Source organism: Dermacentor albipictus, unplaced genomic scaffold (genome assembly GCF_038994185.2).
Source record: "Dermacentor albipictus isolate Rhodes 1998 colony unplaced genomic scaffold, USDA_Dalb.pri_finalv2 scaffold_21, whole genome shotgun sequence".
In the NCBI taxonomy this organism is placed as follows: domain Eukaryota; kingdom Metazoa; phylum Arthropoda; class Arachnida; order Ixodida; family Ixodidae; genus Dermacentor; species Dermacentor albipictus.
Window position 1 is genome coordinate 625,696 of NW_027225575.1, and position 19,720 is coordinate 645,415.

Genomic DNA, 19,720 nt, shown 5'->3' on the forward strand with positions numbered 1-19,720 from the left:
TCTATTTACATGTGTTTTAATGTGCTCTACCTGCAGGCATTGCAATTGCATATGGAAGGTGGTGGTACCAGCAGCGAAGAGGCTGCATGTGCTGTTGCAGTGATATCTGGGGTAGAATGTGGGGCTCAGTGTCCGGCACCGTCCAAGAAGGCTGTGATTCGGGCTCGCCAGGGTGGGCCCTTCAAGCCGCCTGCGCTTGTCCGGCAAGGCTCCTCTACTGAGACAGGTAAGTAATGTGGCAGGATTACTTTCTGCGCGAAAATGGAGTGCTGCATGAGGTAGCAGGTATGTGCAACCAACTGGAAGGTATCTTAACAACATGTCTTAGGGAGTGCAATCGTATGTGTGCATAGAGGACTCGAAGGGCGTAGGGCTGGGGTTGCGGCTGCAACCCTGAGTTTGAAAGGTGTGCTGTCTTATGCACAAACAGTGATCAACACACCCAATAGATAGTTGAGGCAGCAGAAGTGGCGTGAGGTACTGAAAAAAGTGTTAGCACGCTGTCCATATCACTATCGAATAAAGAACATGGTTATCCTGGAATTGTGCACAGTGGTGAATGGTTGAAAAGGTATCTGCGTGACAAGATTTATAGTTTCCTTCCTGTCTTTTTTCCCCCTTGCTTCACAGCGTCATTGAGCACAGTTTACGCCTGTGTTATGCCCTTGTAGTACAGTGAAACCTTGTTAAACTGTAGTTGGTCGGAGCTCAAAAAAAGTATGTACTAAACAGTAGTACTGCTTAACCGAAACAGCATGAGATCGCCCACTTACCTGTCAAAAACGAAACTCAGAGAGTGCAATGAAAGGGAAAAAAGACATTGTAACAAGCATGTGACGCCCCCTCGGGCATAATCTTCATTGGCCTGCCAGGCTCGGTGGCCCGCCAGGCTCGGTAGGCTACATTAGTCACCGCACCAATAAACACCGGCGAGCACTTGCGACGAGTACCCACGGATTGTCCCACACTGCCACGAGCGGCGAAACACCGCCCCCCATTGCGGCCGCCATGCCGGAAGGCTCGAGCCTTTCGAGGGAGATGGGTCCGCCTGTCCAATTTACGAGGAACAAGTCCACGTGTTCTTCCGGACAAACGACACACCCGAGGCCAAACAGCGGGACATTTTTCTGGCCAGCTGCGGGACCCGCGTCTTCAGTCTCCTGCTCGACCTTCTCAAGCCAGCCACGCCGCATGTTAAGACGCTGGGTGAGCTGCTCGCCATACTGTACTCGCATTTCAACCCAGCACCGTCCACACTAATTGAGCATTTCCGCTTCAACAACCGGAGCCGCCGGGAAGGAGAGACCCTTGGGCAATTCGTTGCTGCTCTACGAGGGTTAGCAAGTGCCTGCGGCTTCGGAGACCAACTGGACTCGCTGCTCCGGGATTGTTTCGTCAGCGGCACCAACAACCCCGCCAACGACGCCGTGAAGGCAGCGCTGGCAATGGAAGCTGCCGCCAAGGACGCCGCCGAGATTGCCCGTACGACTGGCTCACCGTTGGCGGAAGCGGTGGTCAACAAATTGGTGACAAAGGGCAGTACCTGCGGTCGCTGTGGTGGTGCCCACTCCCCCTCACAGTGCCAGTTCTCTCAAGCACAATGCTACACGTGCTGGAAAACTGGGCACCTGGCACGGATATGGCGAAGGGGGGAGCACGAACAGCAAGCAGCAGCAGCAGCGTGTTTCAAGCCCAGGTACCACACAAGCCCGCGGCCAGGGTAGCCGTTCCAAGGGTACGTGGCGGGGGCGGGCGGCAGGAGGCTCGAGTTCTTCCATGGCCACGCTCCACGTCGTGGCCGAGGACCCGCCGATTTTCGACATGTGGCACACAGGCCTTGTACCGTTTTCTGTGCCGCCGTACATGCTGACCGTCGAAATCTGCGGGCACCCCATTTCCATGGAGCTGGACACAGGGGCCAGCATGTCGGTCATGGCCACAAAACTCTTCAAATGTACCTTCCCCGGTGCGTCTGTCGAGGCTTTGGAAGTGATGCTGCACAGCTACTTCGGGCATCTCTCCCAGGTCGATGGTCAGGCACAGGTCAACGTTCGCTTTGGTGACAGGGAGCCAACCCTTCCCCTTAACTAAGGGTTCGTCGCCGATGCTGCTGGGCCGAAACTGGATTCATGCACAGGGTGTTCATCTGCCAGAGTACCAAGAAGCCAGCCTGCATGTGGTGAAAGACGTCCCCAGCTTCCTGGCTGAGTTCGAGTCCCTGTTCTAGCCAGGGGTGGGCACATTGGCTGGCATGACGGCTGGCATCTATGTACCTGAGGGGGCCCGGCCACGTTTTTTCAAGCCTCGCCCACTGCCGTTTTCCCTGAAGGACGGGGTCACCCAGGAGCTGCAATGGTTACAGCGAGAGGGCATCCTGGTGTCCATCAAGTCGCTGAATGGGCAGCTCCCATGGTACCAGTCCTCAAGCGAGACGGCAGTGTCAGGATCTACAGGGATTTCAAAGTTACCATCAACCCCTTCGCTACCGTTGGGAGGTACCCGGTGCCCCGGTTTGAAGATCTCTGGTCAGCGTTGTCCGGTGGACGGAAGTTCACGAAGCTCGAACTCGAAGATGCTTACCAGCAGCTGGTGCTCCAGGATGCCTCCCGGAAGCATGTCACAATATCTACAACGGTGGGGCTCTTCCAGTACACGCACTTGCCGTTTGGCATGGCCTCAGATCCAGCCATATTTCAGAGGGAGATGGACAACCTCTTCAGCGGCATGAGGCACATGGCAGTGTATTGGATGACATCCTGGTTACTGGCAGCGACGACAGGGACCACCTGCAGAACCTGCACAACGTCCTGGCACGACTGCAGGACACTGGCCTCTAGCCCAAGCTGGAAAAGTGCATTTTACTGGCCCCCACTTTTGAGTACTTGGGAGATGTTATTTCCCAGGCTGGCCTAGCCCCAGCACCCCTCAAACTTGATGCTTTGCTCAAGGCACCTAAGCCCCAGAACAAGACAGAGCTTCAGAGCTACCTCGGCCTCATCAACTGCTACAGAAGTTTTCTGCCGAACCGGTCGGTGCATCTACAGCCGCTCCATCTGCTTCGAGATGGTCAGCAATGGGTTTGGAAGAAGGAGGAGGACTGGGCCTTCCAGTGCAGCAAGGAGCTAATCACCAAGGCTCCAGTGCTAGTACACTTCGATCCTGTCAAGCCTGTCGTCCTGACTGTAGATGCGTTGCCGTATGGCGTGGGAGCCGTCCTGGTGCACCAAGACAAGGATGGCCAGGAATGCCCTGTGTCGTTTGCTTCTCATTGGCTTCCTGTTGCAGAGCAACGCTACAGCCAGCTGCCCAAGGAAGGCCTGGCCCTCATGTTCGGTGTAGAGCGATTCCACCAGTATCAGTGGGGCCAGAAGTTCAAGGCGGTCATGGACAAAAGTCGCTGTTGGCGCTGCTGGGGCCTTGCAAGGCAGTTCCCATGCAGGCATCACCTCGAGTGGTACGCTGGGCCTTGGAGTCTGGCAGCTTACACTTACCAGCTCGTTTACCGTCCGGGAAAGGACCCGGGACCTGCTAATGCTCTGAGCCGCCTGCCCCTGCCTGAGGTTCCTGATTCCGTTCCAGAACCTGTGGAAGTGTTCATGCTGGAGCACACGTTCCCAGAGGTACTCTCCACATCTGTGGTATCACAAGCGACCAGCCGGGACCCAGTCCTCTCTCAGGGGGTCAAGGATGTCTTGGATGTCTTGCATCTGCACCTCCGATCCACAGTGCTTGCGAAGCAGCTGAAGCAGAAGGTGGCTACTGTCCGAGGATGCCATCCCGGGTTTTTGCCTGAGTTGGGAGCTCCAATTTTCACCAGGAACTTCTGTCCTAGCCCACCCTGGTCCACCGGACAGGTGGTGTCTCCTGCCAGTGCCTCATCGCTGCTCGTCCACATGCCAGATGGGGCCACGTTGCACATACACGCTGACCATGTCAGGCCTCGCCTCGAGACCTGGCCAGCACCCTTGACTGCCACTTCAGAATTTCAGCCTGCAGGAGGACTAGCGGCAACACCAGTCGCTTCCAGCGGAGCACCGCCCACCTCGGAGGCGGCAAGAGTTGCCACTGGTGCAGTGCCCATTGGGCCAGTGTCAAGTCCGGCACCACTCACAAGGCCGACCACTGCTGACCCTCCGGACAGAGCGAGGCTGGCTCAGGCAGCACCTGGCCCATCAACACCGGTGCCCAGGCAGAGTACTCGACTACGGAGGCCGTCGGACCGTTATTCGCCTGGATAGCAGGCACCGTCAACTTGTCTGGGATGGCAGCAGAGCCTTATGCTCTGAAGATGGACGTTTGTTTCTTTTAGTTAAGGTGGGGGTACTACGGCAGCCATCTAGCGAGTAGTTCATATTCCCCCACCACGCGACGCCACTGAGTCGTGACTGAAGGATGCTCTTTGCCGATGCAGCACAGCGTTGACGCTCGGAGCAGGACATGCCTGCATGTATCAGAACTTTCTCAAACGTTGTTGATGCTTCCATCCGTTGTCTGTTGTCACCGACGCTTATGAAATCTGACTGTATGAGCGACGCGAATTGTCTAGTACTTACTGGAAGACACGCGGGAAGCAGGGATTACTCTGGAACTTTCGATGACTCATGTATAAAAGCCGACGCGTTTCACTGCTGATCAGATTTCGACGATTGCCGACTGTGTTCGCCGCTATCGTTGTGCTTCGAATGCAGCTTGCTTTTGTGGGCACAGGTTCGCCCAATAAAGTCTGTTTCGTCTTTCACAGATTTGTGACTGTTTTCTTCACCGTCACTACTACGTGACAATAGGATTTGATTTGATTTTCATTTGATTTATTGATTTCAGTTTACACACACCCCCACATGTACAGAGGAGTGGTAAATGGAGGTGGATGAGGGAAAAAAGCCGCACAGACGCGGCTTGAGGTAACATCACCCCCTTAGGCAGAAGATGACTGCACAGAGTAACACATCAAGCGCCATAGAAATTACATTTATATAGTGGCCATAAAACATTGCAGTTATGCAATATATGAAAAAAAACCAGTGAAATATTTCCACAATAACAATGCAAAACACACTGCGGCACTGAAATAAATAAATGATATACACTTGGTAATATAGACAAAATAAGAACATAACATACATTATTAATCATTAACATACTCGCTCTAAAGAGGTGAAAGCAATAGAGTTTTAAATTCTGACAGTGATAAATCATGAAAATTATAGCCTGCTCTGTCATATGAATTCAGTAATCTTGGAAGGTTGTTACACAACATTTGATGAACGTAGTTCTAGAGCCCGGAACCTTCCATACTTCAGGTGTACGAGCTCAATAACGGTATGAATTGACGGATAGATTTGCAAGTTCTACAAGTAAAGTGTTGTTACATTTGGTATTAAATAATACTCGCGTAATAGTCTCCAGTTATAGATGTTATGGGCTGTAGCAATGTTGTATTTCTTGAACAGGTTTTCAGTATGGGCGGCAAACGGTACATTAGCGATGACACGTATTATTTTCTTCTGCATGAGAAATAATTTACTCAAGTTACATTCAGTTGTGGTGCCCTATACAAGATGCCCATAATGTATGTGAGACACATGTAAGGCATTATAAATTAATAATTTTACAGAGACGGGTAAAGTATATCTGTAGTGATTTAAAACACCTCCTATGGGCGGCTAAGTTTTTGGAGTACAAAGCTTACATGGTCGTCCCATTGCATAGTACTTGCGAGGTGTGCCCCTAACACCTTTGCAGGAATAAACTGAATAATAGTATGACAAAATCCTTCTCATCATGAAGCTTACTGCAGGTTGCCTCGCTCATTGATTAGTGTCTATTTAGGAATCTCAGTAGCATGAAGGAACGCGACAAAAAAGAAAAGCACGGTAGTCTGTCGACCTCAGCTCTCCGCGATGATGAGACATGCCCGGAAAGACGAATGTGTCCGTGTCCTGTGTTCTTTTTCTCCTTTCCTTGTCTTTGCGGCCGTCTTCCTGACCATCCCGACGCACTTACCATGTGCAGATGACAAAGCATGGATTTTATTCGTGGTTGTGAGAACAAAAGGCAGAGGGGGCTTTTGCTGGCCTGACAGTGCGGATGGCTGAGAGCTGAACATCGGTCAGCAGGAGGATAGGGTAAATAGTAGACAGGAGGGAAAGTAATAACTCAGCGGACTTTTGCATTGCGTGGCCAGCATTGTCTTGTTCTGCGCGGCATGCAGGCCGTGGACAAAAGCGCGCACGGGCGCTTTCATTATAGCGAGTTTTTACTACATCAAAAACTCGCTACAATAAATTGCTGTACAGAAAAGCGACGAAAACGGAAGCACATAACCATGTTCTTTGTCACACTTTCTCGACACGTATGGTATTGTGCAAAACAGCACATGAACGGGGCACTATAGCTAATAAGGCTGTATTTCGGATCCCGTCATCATTTACATGTTCCGGAACGAGGGTGGTATGAGCTGCACAACTATGAAATAGCGTGAAAAAGCACAAAGCGACCAGTCGACTTGGGGCACATGTGGTTGTCGAGACTTTGAACAGCATCTACATGACCCAGTGACACGATTTGCCTTCCGGAGATGTTCGGCTCCTCTGGCAGAGTTGACGCAAAGCTTGATTCAATAATCAGGTTTGGCAGAGGCTCTTCATCGATGCCGAAACTATCCCAGTACTCGACCGTTGTGCCATCCTCTATGGTAGTACCATTCTCTTCCAAGGACTGCAGGCTGCACTTCGCTGTGGCTCACTGCTCTTCTGCGATCCTTCCTTCCTGGAAAATTGGAACAGTGCTCTTCTTACTTCACCATTTCGTCTGGGTAATTCAATCAACAGTTGACAAAATTCTTTTTCTCCTCCTGATATGTGCAGTCTATGCACTTGCACCAGATGCACAGATATGACGCCAACAACGCCGCCATAGCTGATATGCATCTGTGAGCTGATGTAAACTGGCTGCGTATGATACAAAGCCTGAAATAACCAGACAATAAGAGGCACCTCATAGCACGTCAAAGCTCACTGCCTTACCATGTATACTAAAAACCTACCGCCACAAATGAGCTGGTCATCGCCAGAATTATGTGGTAAGGCTCCCGCCATGGCCTTTTTTATGTTGTGTTGTTCACCTTCCTTCACCACGATTACGTCTAAACTAAAGAATCAGCTCTCCAACGCAAATGGAAAAAGCACTTTTTTGGAATTACTGCTTTGCTTTGATTTATCGAATGACCGATTCTGTGGTAGTCACAAACCCCGGTAGCAGAAAGGGTCTTACCTCAAGTGGTGTGAAAACGCAGTTGCTGCCCGCGCTCAGCGAGATGCTCCGACGGCTCTTTTGCTTTTTCGTGAAGCATTTTTCTTGCGATTTCCCATGACTTGCATAAAGGTTGTCTGTGCTACTTTCACGGGCAACCACTACGCACACTCGACAAATTAAAAATGCCCACCAAGGCCGGTATTCTGTAGCAATGCGTTATGCTTTATTCTATGCTAGTTTTATCCACTCACAGCCGGCTGATCCCGTTGATAACGTGAGCGGACCGTTGCTTTAACCACTGACCAAGCGCGAAAAGCACGAAAAGGCATTATCATCGGAAAGGCATCGCTACAAAATACCGGCCCAGGCCAATGGACAACGCCACGTGGTATGGATGGGGTGTAATTTGTTCTTTACAGTCTCCTCTTACTGGGCGCTGAGTACTACAGCGTGCGTGCTTTTTGTGTTGTTCATACAATGAGATTACATAAGCGTCAGTGGCAACAGACAATGGATAGAAGCATCGATAAAGTTCAAGAAACTACCGATACATGCAGGCGCGTCTTGCGTGCGGTGAAAAGTGGTCACGGGTGAAAGATAAACAAGTACACGTGTCAATACAACTCCAATGCGTTGTGTAAGATTCCTCTATTGTGTTACTATCGCGCCACCTACAAGGTCGACGACTGCACAGAAGTTTCACAGAGGAATTTTAGCACACCAATGGGCGACGCCTCCTCCCTTCTTCGGCAACGCAGGTGGCTCTCATGCTTGGCTGGCACGTGCTTTCGCCATGGCTGCTATGCACGTACTAGCCCAACAAAAGCAGGAAACAACAGCGTGTCTCGCGGCCTTGGCCATGCCTCTGAGAGTGATTCCTCTAACTATTCAGGATGATTGACAGGCATTGTGGGGGAGCCCAGGGCCGGAATCTTATAATGGTTCCCAATGCGAACAGGGGCCGCTATTCTGGACTCGCACCGCGGGAGGAAACTTCAAGGCGCCGCCTTGCGTGCATTCCTTTTTATAAACGAAAAAGACGCCGTTGTCATAACTTTTGATTGTGCAAAAAGGCATCAATCTTGATTACAAACGCAGCAGTGGAAAGCGGACAATGTTGCGCAAAGTCTGCTATGTTCAACCAATAGTACCTATTTCACATAAACGCGTTATCTTAAAAAAATGATGGCCCAAAACACAAATGCCAACACCACCCGAGAGCGATGCAAATACTATGAGCACGCGTTATGAACAAAAGATTTTCATGGTGCAAAACGACGGGGAAAATGTGGCGATACGCATTCCTCTCTACCGCCATTGCATATGGCTGCTCATTACAGTGGAATCTCGATGATACGAATCTCACGGGGTCACAAAAAATATTCGTATTAGCCGAAATTCGTATCATCCAAACAATTAAATCTAGCTAAATTAAAGAGTGAGAGGTGAATTCACTCAGGCACACGTACGTAAAAAGCATTTATTTCTTGAAGGAAAAGTCTCTGATGTCGTTCTGCTTCTTTTTCTTTGTCAGGTCAATTAGCAGACTTTGTTCAAATCCATAAAAACGCGTGCACGTGTCGTCGCTGATTTCATCCGCGGCCATAGCACGCCTCAGAACTTCGAGCGCATGCAGTGTTCCAGCCGCCGGTGGTGGTCCTTCGCCGTCGCCCACGTCAAAGACAAGAACGCGACTAGAAGCACAGCACCCACTCCGTCCGATGGCACGCGGAAAAGGAGGAAAAGCAACAAAAGTGCCACCGCTTCAAACTCTTCGCGCCCAGTCGCGGCCTCCGCGCTGTCAGGCGCCACGTTCGCGCCTCCGCACCAAAAGAGAGAGGGAGAAATCGCGTAACTGTGCGCTGTTCTCTTTCACTGCCATCGGTGGGGCTCGCAGTTGCGTCTGTCCGTGCGCTGGAATGGTGCCAACTGTGGCCTCTTCTCCGCGCAGCGGCGCAACCTCCTCCCCTCCTTAGCAACTGGCGCGCCGGTCGGGGGCGCAGCTGCGCATAGCAACTGTGACGTCACACAGTAGCGGGAGTACGAGCGCACAGGCGTCGGCGGTGGCAGCTGCACCGCCGCTCCTTCGTCAGACGTCTCGTTGCAGTCGAGTGAGACCCGTAGCTCTGAAGCGACCCACTGTTTGCGCGCCAAGCGGTTCTGCAGCGGACGCCGGATTCCCCCAACATCAAACGCCAGAAGAACAAGGAGCGAATGCGCATGCGACGAATGAACATGTAACCAGATGCGCAAGCAAGGGAGGCAGAACGGAAACGCCTACAGCGACTGATTAGATCGCCGGGTACTAAAGGCAGGGAAGCAGAACGCAAGTGGCAGCAGCGACAGGTGATATCGGCGAACACCAAAGCGAATGAATTGGAGCGCAGACGGCAGCAGCGTCTGGCCTTCGCCAAGCACACTTTCAAATTTCCAAAGTGTCTTCGGTAATATTTGTATCAACCGATGCGGGTCGAAAATTGATTCGTAACAACCGTTCTCTAGCACGTTGGAAAGTAATGGGGCTCGACCAGGACCACAGAAAAATTCGTATCATCCAGAAATTCGTATTAGCCGTGATCGTATCATCGAGATTCCACTGTACCATAATTCACACGGCTCGTCACACCACAAATTATGGCGGAAAATCTCTGCAATGGCAGCCCAGTGCAGCGTCACACAACACCAAATTGACGTTTACGAAACGGCCCTTCCTGTGACGCTCCCCACAGCACATTCCTTCAGCCAATCAGCATGCTGGCATGGTGCATATCTTGGATGCCCACCACATACAGTAAAACCTCGTTAAACCGTACCCGCTTAAACAGTAGTTTCGGTTTAAAAGTAGTAAAGTCAATTCCCCGACTCAGCGGCCATTGAACATAATGTATTTTGTATCCGCATAAACCGTACCAGCTTATTGCGTACGCATCGGTTAAAACGTAGCGTTTCCACTTTTCGTCGCGGAAACACGGCGGCGCGTCGTCTCCATCGGGCAGCCCGGCAGAACAACAAGCCTCCGAGATCGGTACAACGGCCTCCAAGCGCCCTGTGCGTTTGCACGTGAAGCCGCATCAACATCAACATCATTTCAACGCCGCATGGACGCCGTGCCAGAGAGCGTTGTGGCGTCGTGCAAGCGAGGACTCGCGTCATGCCGAAGCTAGGATAAAAAAGACGCCGGGTGCTCAGCATAGAAGAAAAATTAGACATCGTCCGTGCTACCGAACGTGACACGAAGAAGTCGGCGCTGGCCCGCGACATGGATGTGCTGTTGACTACAGTGTGTGGCATTTGGAATGCGAAGTTGCTCGGCAGCGCTGCTGCGACCGCGAAGAGATGTCGGCTACGAGGTTCGACTTTTCACCATCGTTGCCGCTGTTGCCGAAGTGTCAACTAGCGACAGTGATGAGGACGACACGGAAAGCGACAGCACGGGCTATTCAGGCCCGACAGTGGCAGAAGCTGCGCGTTACGTCAGCCTCATGAATGCGATCGTCGCAAGGAGAACAGGGGCGCGAAAACGTAACTATTCCAAACGAAAAGTTTTCCGAACTCCGGCACGCGGCAATGAAAAAGGCGCCCCGGGACTTATGCAGCACTACTGCGCGCGTGCACGGAGAATACGTAACGCCAACGAGGAATCTGCCGTGCGAGTGTTTGCCGAGAGGAGGGGGGCTGGTTGAGAAGCTGGCACGCAGCTTCAGTAAGTTTGAGTCCGCTGTCGTGCTAGGCCGCCGCGACATCAAACGAAAATAACACTTACGTCCCGCAAAGTGAATAAATACTGCATGTTTTTTCCCCTTTCATTGCACTCTCTCTGAGTTCCGTTCTCGACAGGTAAGTGGGCGATCTCATGCTATTTCGCTTAAACAGTACTACCGTTTAGTACGTACTTTTTCCGAGCTCCGGCCGACTACGGTTTAACGAGGTTTCACTGTATTCGTGAAATTGCAGATGCATTGCACTGGCTTCTGTACGCTACCGCTCACTTTCTTTTTGAAGCGCTAACGTCGTAATATAGCTGCCAAGGACAAAAAAAAATTATTAGTCGATAAAGTTTGTAGCTCCACGTCACGTTTCGTCATCTTGGTGAAAACGCAAAATTGCATTTTGCAGAACTTCCATTTCCCGGCCCAAATTTGACACCTAAGCTCTTGACACCTAATCAGAGAGTCAACATGGCGAATAATGGCGGCCGTGCAGCCGCCATGCGTGTCGAGAATAGCACCCTGGTTCGCTTCACCGCTTACGTCACTAAATAGGCCACTCCTAAGCCGGACGTGGAAGACGCGACCAATAAATGAGAAGGTGCCGCCTCTGAAGTGTACGTCAGCATATGACGAGTTAAGAATTGCAGAATGTTTCTTCTTGCTCAATAAGTATGAACTATTATTTAAATATTGCCCTGAAAGTTTTCAGTTATAGTCGCGTGTTGACATATTCTTTTATTGTACATTAGGCAGTATAATATTACCATTTGTTTAATTGTTCCCCGCCAGATGGTAATCCACGCGTAAAAAATTGTTACCACCCAAATCAAAGGAAATAGCCCCATCGCCATCAGTTGTGCGGAAATATTGAAAGTTGGTTCTTTATTTTATGATGTCGTCGCACAGGGACATTTTCCTCGGGCCACATGTCTCGCACCGGCAAAGGGCGATGGCTGCTCGTCTCCTCCAGTTCGTCGTGCAGCAGTCGGATGGTTCCCTTTGACAGATGATAATGACACCGAAACTCCTCATCTGTCAGCTCTTATAACGCATCTAGCACCTCCAGTCGTTGACGAGTCAGGGAGAGCAACTTCAGGCAAAGAATGAGGGGGCGCTGCCGTGTTTTCACGTGTGTGAAGTCGCACAGAGATGGTCAACGCGCACGAGCGCGCACCACCCGCGAATCTCCGAGCCGGCGCGGCCATGGTCGCAAGCAAACAGCCAAGCCACGGCAATGGAACCCAAACCGGACTACCTCTTCGCCGGTTCCACTCATGGCCGACGACGGGTCCTCTTTTAAAATTATAGACGGGTGCGTGACGTGTTAAAAATTTGCTGTACCGCAGCACTGTCTCCGACGGCAGCTGACGCAACCACAATTCTGACTAATCACATGACGGCAAGGGAACCGTTCCATTTCGGCACCATTATAACATTCTGCCCCAGGAATCCATCGGCGGAGAAGTCTACAGCGTTCATTCCTGAGGTAAAATGTTGAGGCCCGCCACATTCGGAGAAACTGTGAACTTCCCGGTCCAGCACTTTTGTGACAGTCGTGTAGATAGCGCTAGGTGAAAATTTTGCATGCAAGTGCAAAATTAGTATAAATTTCTTCCTTTCTTTGCAGTTTGTCGCTGTGATTATAGCATATTACAATAACAAATGATCATAGCTACTAATGTTTGAGATACGAGTCCTTAGATTGTGGTACGGTTGGGAAATTGCGTCGACTTTATCGACGTAACTAGTAAAAAAAAAATAGTAAAATTAATGTCTCGTACAGCGTTTCTTTTTGCTTTATTGGAAAAGTATGAATTGAGATTTTGAATTCAGGCTTCCAATTGTCTCATCCAAAACTGCAACGTCGTACCTTTAGTACCTTCCTGCAAAAATGGGCAAAAGTAGGACCAGAATTCTAAATATTGCTTAATATTTACACTAACAAAGGTACATAAATGAAATTTTGCGTCCTAAATGGAAATTCCTTGAACTCTAATTTATCCTAAATTTAGCTTCCTTGAGTGTGTAGTTGCCGAGCTGTTTACAACAGAATTTGTGATCTTTGGCAATCTTCAAAAGGAAATTATCCAAAAAGTAAAAATTAACATTATTTTGCTGCATCTAGGAAAGAGATAAATATGTCCTAAAGCTACAGAGCAAGCCGCATTGCTGTAAATGCGGTAGTTTCTTCTAAATATGGTCACAACTGAGACACAGTTCACGAAAACCATGTATCTCATGCTTGTTCTTGAATATTTATTTCTAAATCATGATAATCAATTTATTTATGTTATATATAGTTGGAATATACAAGAATTAAGCTTTTTTTTAGTACGTACGACAACTTTATATCCTAAGTAGAAGAGCCGCCACTGTTGCTCCTAAAGTACTGAAAACGGCGGGCACGTGCCGCCGGAGTGGGACCGCCACCTTAACACACTGGGGGTAAGGGGTGTAACAAGCATGTGACACCCCCTCGGGCATAATCTTCGTTGGCCTGCCCGGCTCGGGGGCCTGCCAGGCTCGGTAGGCAACATTGGTCCCCGTACCAATAAACACTGGCGAGCACAGCTGCTCGGCGGTCAGTCATCGTTCATCATTACCACACTGTGGAGCGTCTGTTTAACGGAGGGTGCCTCGAGCCCTCCCACGTTCACGAACCCGGGCGGATCGTGGCAGATGTGCAGCATTTATTCACTTTGTGCGACAAAAGTGTTATTTCTGCTTGATGCCGCGGCGGCTTAGCAACGATGACAGCGGCCTCAAACTTACTGAGGCTGCGAGCCAGCTTTTCAGTCAGCCCCCTCTTCTCGGCAAACATTCACATGGCAGATTCTTCATTGGCGTTGCATGTTTCCGTGCACATGGGTGGTAGAGCTGCAGAAGTCGTGGGGCGCCTTTTTCATTGTGAGGTGCTGTTCTCGTCGCGACGATTGCATTCATGAGGCTGACGTAACACGTAGCTTCTGCCACTGTCAGACCTGAATCGCCCGTGCTGTCACTTTCCGTGTTATCCTCATCACTTTAGCTAGCTATCACTTTGGTAACAGTAGAGAAAACGATGGCAAAAAGTCGAAACTCGTAGCCGACATCTCTATGCGGTCACAGCAGCACTGCCGAGCAACTTCTTCTGGTTCCAAATGCCACACACCGTAGTCAACAGCAGATCCCTGTCGCGTGCCAGCGCTGACTTCTTTGTGTCGCGTTCGCTAGCACAGTGTCTAATTTTTCTTCTATACTGAGCACCCGGCGTGATTATTATCTGAGCTTCAGCATGACACGAGTCCTTGCTTGCACGACGCCACAATGCTCTGTGGCACGGCGCCGAAATTATGTTGATATGGCTTCAGGCGCAAATGCACAGGTCGTTTGGAAGCCGTTGTTTTGCCGGGCCACCCGATGGATACGACGCACCGTCGTGTTTGCGCGAGGAAAAACAAACACTACGTGTTAACTGATACGTACACAATAAGCTGGTACGTACCGTTTTTGCGGATACAAAACACATTATCTTCAGTGGCCTCTGAATCGGGGATATGACTTTATTACTACATTTAAAACGAAACTACTGTTTAAGTGGGTATGGTTTAACGAGGTGGTACTGTATATATATATTTTTTTTTCGCGCAAAAAGTAATTGTGGATTATCGCCAACTAATCCAAATGCTGTAGGGTGGCATGCTGTAATAGGGATAGTAGGCTCATGAGTAGGCTCTGAAGCATGTATTAGTCTTGCTCCTGAAGCAGGTTCCTGAACAATGTTCTCTCCTTGTCCAAATTGCCTAGGAGTGGTGCAACGTAATAAAGTTCGGTGCCTTACTGTACAACTTGAATGTTGTGTGCACACGGAGAATTTGCTTATGGAATACCACGTCACATTTACTGTTGCCTTTCTTACATGGTGCTCATACAATAATATAGTTAAGCTTGGGGCTTACAAAGAAAATTTAGCAATGTATTTTTGGCACTTTAATAAATACAACATGAAGCATTCCTTTAATCTAGACATTTTAGTCATGAACAACTATTTTTTTGCAAATACTGTGCATGTAAGCACCAAAGTAGTCTTGCCCTAGTGTATCACAGTTTAATCTCAATATAACGAATCTGGATATAACAAATAATTGGATATAATAAAGTACCCTGAAATGTTTTTCACCATTGTAATGAATGCAGGCTTATAACGAATATTGGCTATAACATTTTGTGTTGTTGTTGTTAGGTGAGACTTCGTTATAATGAGGCTTGACTGTAACATGCATTTATATTGCTGGGGCAAGGAACATAAGAAAAAAGCAACATATTCTCAGAAAAAGTCCTGAATGGCTGGTTTAATTACTAAGCTACTGGATTTACTTAGGCTTTTACTGTATTTACTCGATTCTAATACATTGTAGGTTGTAATGCTCACCCAACTTTCATGGTCAGAACAAGAAAAATGCAGTTGCAGCTCCAATTAAAGTGTGTTGCCACCTTTGAACTTTTTAAGTTTTCGTTAGTTCTAATGCCCGTCTTCAAAGTGAGTTGCGGAGTGCATTTGTCACCAACCAAGAAACGACAGACAACTTGGTAAAGGTGGGGGCGTAGCTCTGTTTATTAGAAAAGGTATTCAATTTTTTTGGCTTCTAGAACTTCCGAATACTGAATCTGTCTGGTGCCAGATAAATATTTTTGGTTTTGTGACAGTAGTGGGTGCTGTTTATCGAGCACCTGCTACAGAAAACGTTTTTTCCCATATTACAGAACACATAGCCCAAAACAGGCTTTATAATTATAAAATGGTGATCACAGGTGATTTCAACTCTCCTTGTATTGATTGGGCCTTGTTAACTTCAACAGACTGTGACAAGGCTCTCTATGACTGTCTGATTAATATGGCTGTTTCACTTGATTTAACCTAAGTGGTTGAATCTCCTACTTGAAAGAATTCAGTTCTTGATCTTGTGTTCGTCAATCAACAGTTGTTGCAGTACGGTTTTGAGTGCGAAGTGGTTGATAGTTTATCAGACCACAAGGGTGTTTTTGTGCAATTTAACGTAATCTGTGAACCCTCTACCCCGAAATATAACGTCATTACCCACTTTGCACATGCTAACGATCGTGCTATTGTAGAAATGTTAGTGTTCTTTTGGTGATTTTGTAGCAAGCAGTGAAATAAAAAGTGTTGATGATTTGTTAGAAGAGTTTTATAATTTAGTGTGCACTTGTGTGCAGAAGTTTGTTCCCAGAAAAATGTGTAAAACATAACCGGAACCATCCATAGTACACACGAGACATAATCCACCTCATAAGACGCATCAAGCGCATGCACAAGTGGTACCGCCTTCACAGCAAAGATCACGATTCACTTCTTTCTTCACTAAAGCCTGAACTGATTGATTGAATGATTCATTGAACTGAAAATGATTGAAGCTAAAAACTTTTACTTCAAGACACTGTCTACATTCATGAAAGAAAACCCGTCGAAATTCTAGAAAACAATACTTCTCTCTTCTCATTATTCTGCAGCATTCATTATCAACGATCAGACTTGCACTGATTCTATCACCACCTCTGAAGGCTTTAATAACTATTTTCACTCCTTCTTTCAACATGATTACAGTACTAATCCTCCTTTCTTTCATATTTCGGTCCATGACTTGCCAAGTCTAGAAATAACATATGCTGGGGTTCATAATCTGTTGCTAAAAATTGACACAACTAAAAGCGCGTTACCTGACACCATGCCTAACATGTTCGTAAAGTGGTATTCAGAACGAAATGCCCATTACCGTACAATAATTTTCAAGAAATCATTTGACATGTCATCAGTTCCCCAAGCATGGAAAATTGCCAACATTGTTCCAGTATTTAAATCTGGTGATAACTAATATCTAACTACAGACCGATATCTCTAATTTCCTCTTGCTGCAAGCTTCTTGAACACATTATTCATAAGCACATTGTTCACTATTTAACTTGTCACAATACTGCAAGTCCACAGGTGGCAGAATATATACTGTATTCAAGCTGTTGTTTAACATGACCCAATTTTATTTTTCACAACCTTGCAAATTAAGGTTCTTTAAAGTTATCATTGCACAATCTCCTTTCACGATACCAGCATGGTTTTCGAACCAGTTTTTCCACTGTCACGCAGATCAACTAATTTATTCACGACATAGCTTCTGCACTCAATAATCGCAATCAAATCGATGCCATTTTTATTGATTATTCGAAAGCATTTGACATGGTCTGCCATAAAAAGCTTGTGTGCAAACTGTGTGCAATATTTAATGGGGCTAAATCACTTAAATGGATCACCGACTACTTACACTTGCGTCCTCAATTTGTCACAATTAACCTTGCTCAGTCATCACCAGTCGAAATTACATCAGGCGGGCCTCAAGGCTCGGTGCTCGGATGTCTATTATTCATAATTTACATTGATGTAAATGTAATTAATAATACCGCCGTCAAATTGTGCTTATATGCTGATGATTGCATCCTTTACCACACTGTTTCTAACACTCATGATCAACAGGAACAAAACAAGGTTCTTTCATCGTTCTGCGAATGGAGTAACACGTGGCAAATGAAAATTCAATAAAACAGTCGCAGTATCCTTTGAAACGTGCGTTTAATCGCCCCTCACCAGGCCCCCTAGCAAATTTTGGTTATATGCTGGAAGTTGTTACTAGAGAGCGTTCTGCCGCAAAAATTTTTCAAATTGGCTCATTAATAGCAGAGATAGAAATATTTCAGTGCCGCGAACCCTTGATTTCAGCAGCAGGCTCCACGGCCAAGCAAGACACTCTCTCCACTCGCCCTGCCTATCCTTCGCAAGTGAAATTCCTTCCTTACCGGACCTCGAGGATCGCGTGACGCATACGTCACAGGCCCCGCCTTAATTTTTTTTTTTTCGGCACTACACACTTTCGCTGACAATGTCGCGCGCAAGCTGTTGTCTCGTTTATGCAGTGCACGATTTTGTGCGCTGTGCACAAGGAAACATGACTAGCAGTATAATTCAATACTACATGAATACTGAGGCAGAACAAGTGGTTCGCAGAGCATGATCACATGCGGGAACAGGGTAGAAATTGCCATAGTTTTGGTACCTGCGCACGTGAAAGTACATCTCTCTTTTACGGTGCGAAGTAAAACAAAAAACTCAGATATTCCGTTTGTATGTTTTATTATTTCTCTAAACTTGAATTCGTCAATTCAAGCAACAGACTGCACAGATAACAGATGTTGTCTTGAATAATTCTTTAAGTCACGTGTCACCACGAGCGACGTTGCACTGTGGACACCAGTACGCAGGCACAGGCACACGAGTACGTCATCCTCCGGCTTAGAGTGCGGCAGCCGCGAGAAGAAGGAAAAACAGCATTCTGTTTGAAATTTCAGATCTTTCCGCGGCGCATAGCGATGTAATACTTAGCAGACGCGATCGTTATGCGCAATGTATGCTCTGCACTTGTCAACTCAAAATGGTCAGACCTGGTGAGGGGCCCTTTAAAAAATGCAACAAAGGAATGTAATCTAACTGCTTACAAATCAGTAGTTCACCCGGTACTAGAATACACCTAAACTGTTTGGTCCCCTCTTTGCTCGCGTGACATTGGCCACTTGGAATCAATTCAGAAGAAAGAAATCAGATTCATCTACAGTCATTATGATCAGAGCTTTTCACCTTCATCACACTCCCACATATTATTGTTGCAGACTCTTGAACATAGACGCACACATGAATGGGTCATCTTGCTGCATAAGATTATCCACAAGTCATCCGGCATTCAGGCACCCTTCTCTTTTGTATCTGCGAGCGCATGTTAAACCAGACGAAGCCATCCGCTTAACATTGTTGCTTTTAGGCCACATATAGACTGTTTTAAATTTTCTTTCTTTCTGCCTGCAACTCAAATCTTAAACAGTTTTGATGGTTCACTTCGTGCATTGCCATTTGAAGAGTTTGTTGAGCGATTGCCTAATGATATCACCTGTGATTTGTTCTTTTTTGTTGTCATTTCTTTTGTATGTATTAAAATCTGTACCCACCCTTGCTGTAAGACCCCTAATCATATCACCTGTTGATTTGTTCTTTTCTAGTGTCATTTCTTTTGTATGTACTAAAATCTGTACCCACTGCTGCTATGTCTCGAATTAGAGACAACAGTATTTGTATATATATAAATGAATGAATGAATTTAATTAATTAATTAATTAATAATAAATAAACAGTAAATACACTCGAACCTCGTTCAAAGTGGTATACAGTTGAAAACCAGTTACTATATCGAACTTGCAAAAAAAGCGCCTATCAGGGAGGGTATTCTGTAAGAGTCCACCTAGTGGGCAGTCCACTAGGTGGACTCTTACAGGATACACCCCCGTTCGATATAGGGCGTAATTTAATACAAGCCTGCTAAAGAACTGCACGTCGTAAGAGCACATACCGTTTATAAAAGCACTTTGTTGAAACGAGCTTAGTTTCGCACTTCTCCACATTATCTAAAGAGTTGGAGTAGCCGAAGCTGCAACCTTCCACATCTGCACAGAAGCGCCGTACAAGTGTGAGTGCACCAATCACCTCAGAGTAGGTGGACACAGTATCGTCATTGCTTTCTTCAATGTGCCCGCTTTCACTTTTGTTGGGTAAGATGTCAGCAATGTAGTCTTTGTCTTGGGGCTCTCCTGTGGTCGTGATAGCACCATCCGCACTCACAAACTCGTTGATCGTCGAAATTGTGACAGCTCACTCCAAACTTCGG

General features: G+C 47.4%; 1 protein-coding gene across 11 annotated transcripts in view; it reads left to right on the plus strand.

Moving 5' to 3' along the window:
- The window catches only part of LOC139052300 (protein transport protein Sec16B-like), a 492,173-nt gene that overhangs the window by 97,229 nt on the left and 375,224 nt on the right, over nucleotides 1-19,720 (plus strand). For all 11 annotated transcript variants that reach the window (XR_011509833.1, XM_070529379.1, XM_070529385.1 and 8 more), the window contains one exon: nucleotides 37-226. Coding sequence is in view for 10 of the 11 variants with exons in the window: in XM_070529379.1 (XP_070385480.1) it covers nucleotides 37-226 (190 nt within the window). In the remaining variant the exon portion in view is untranslated. The remainder of the gene's footprint in view (nucleotides 1-36; nucleotides 227-19,720) is intronic.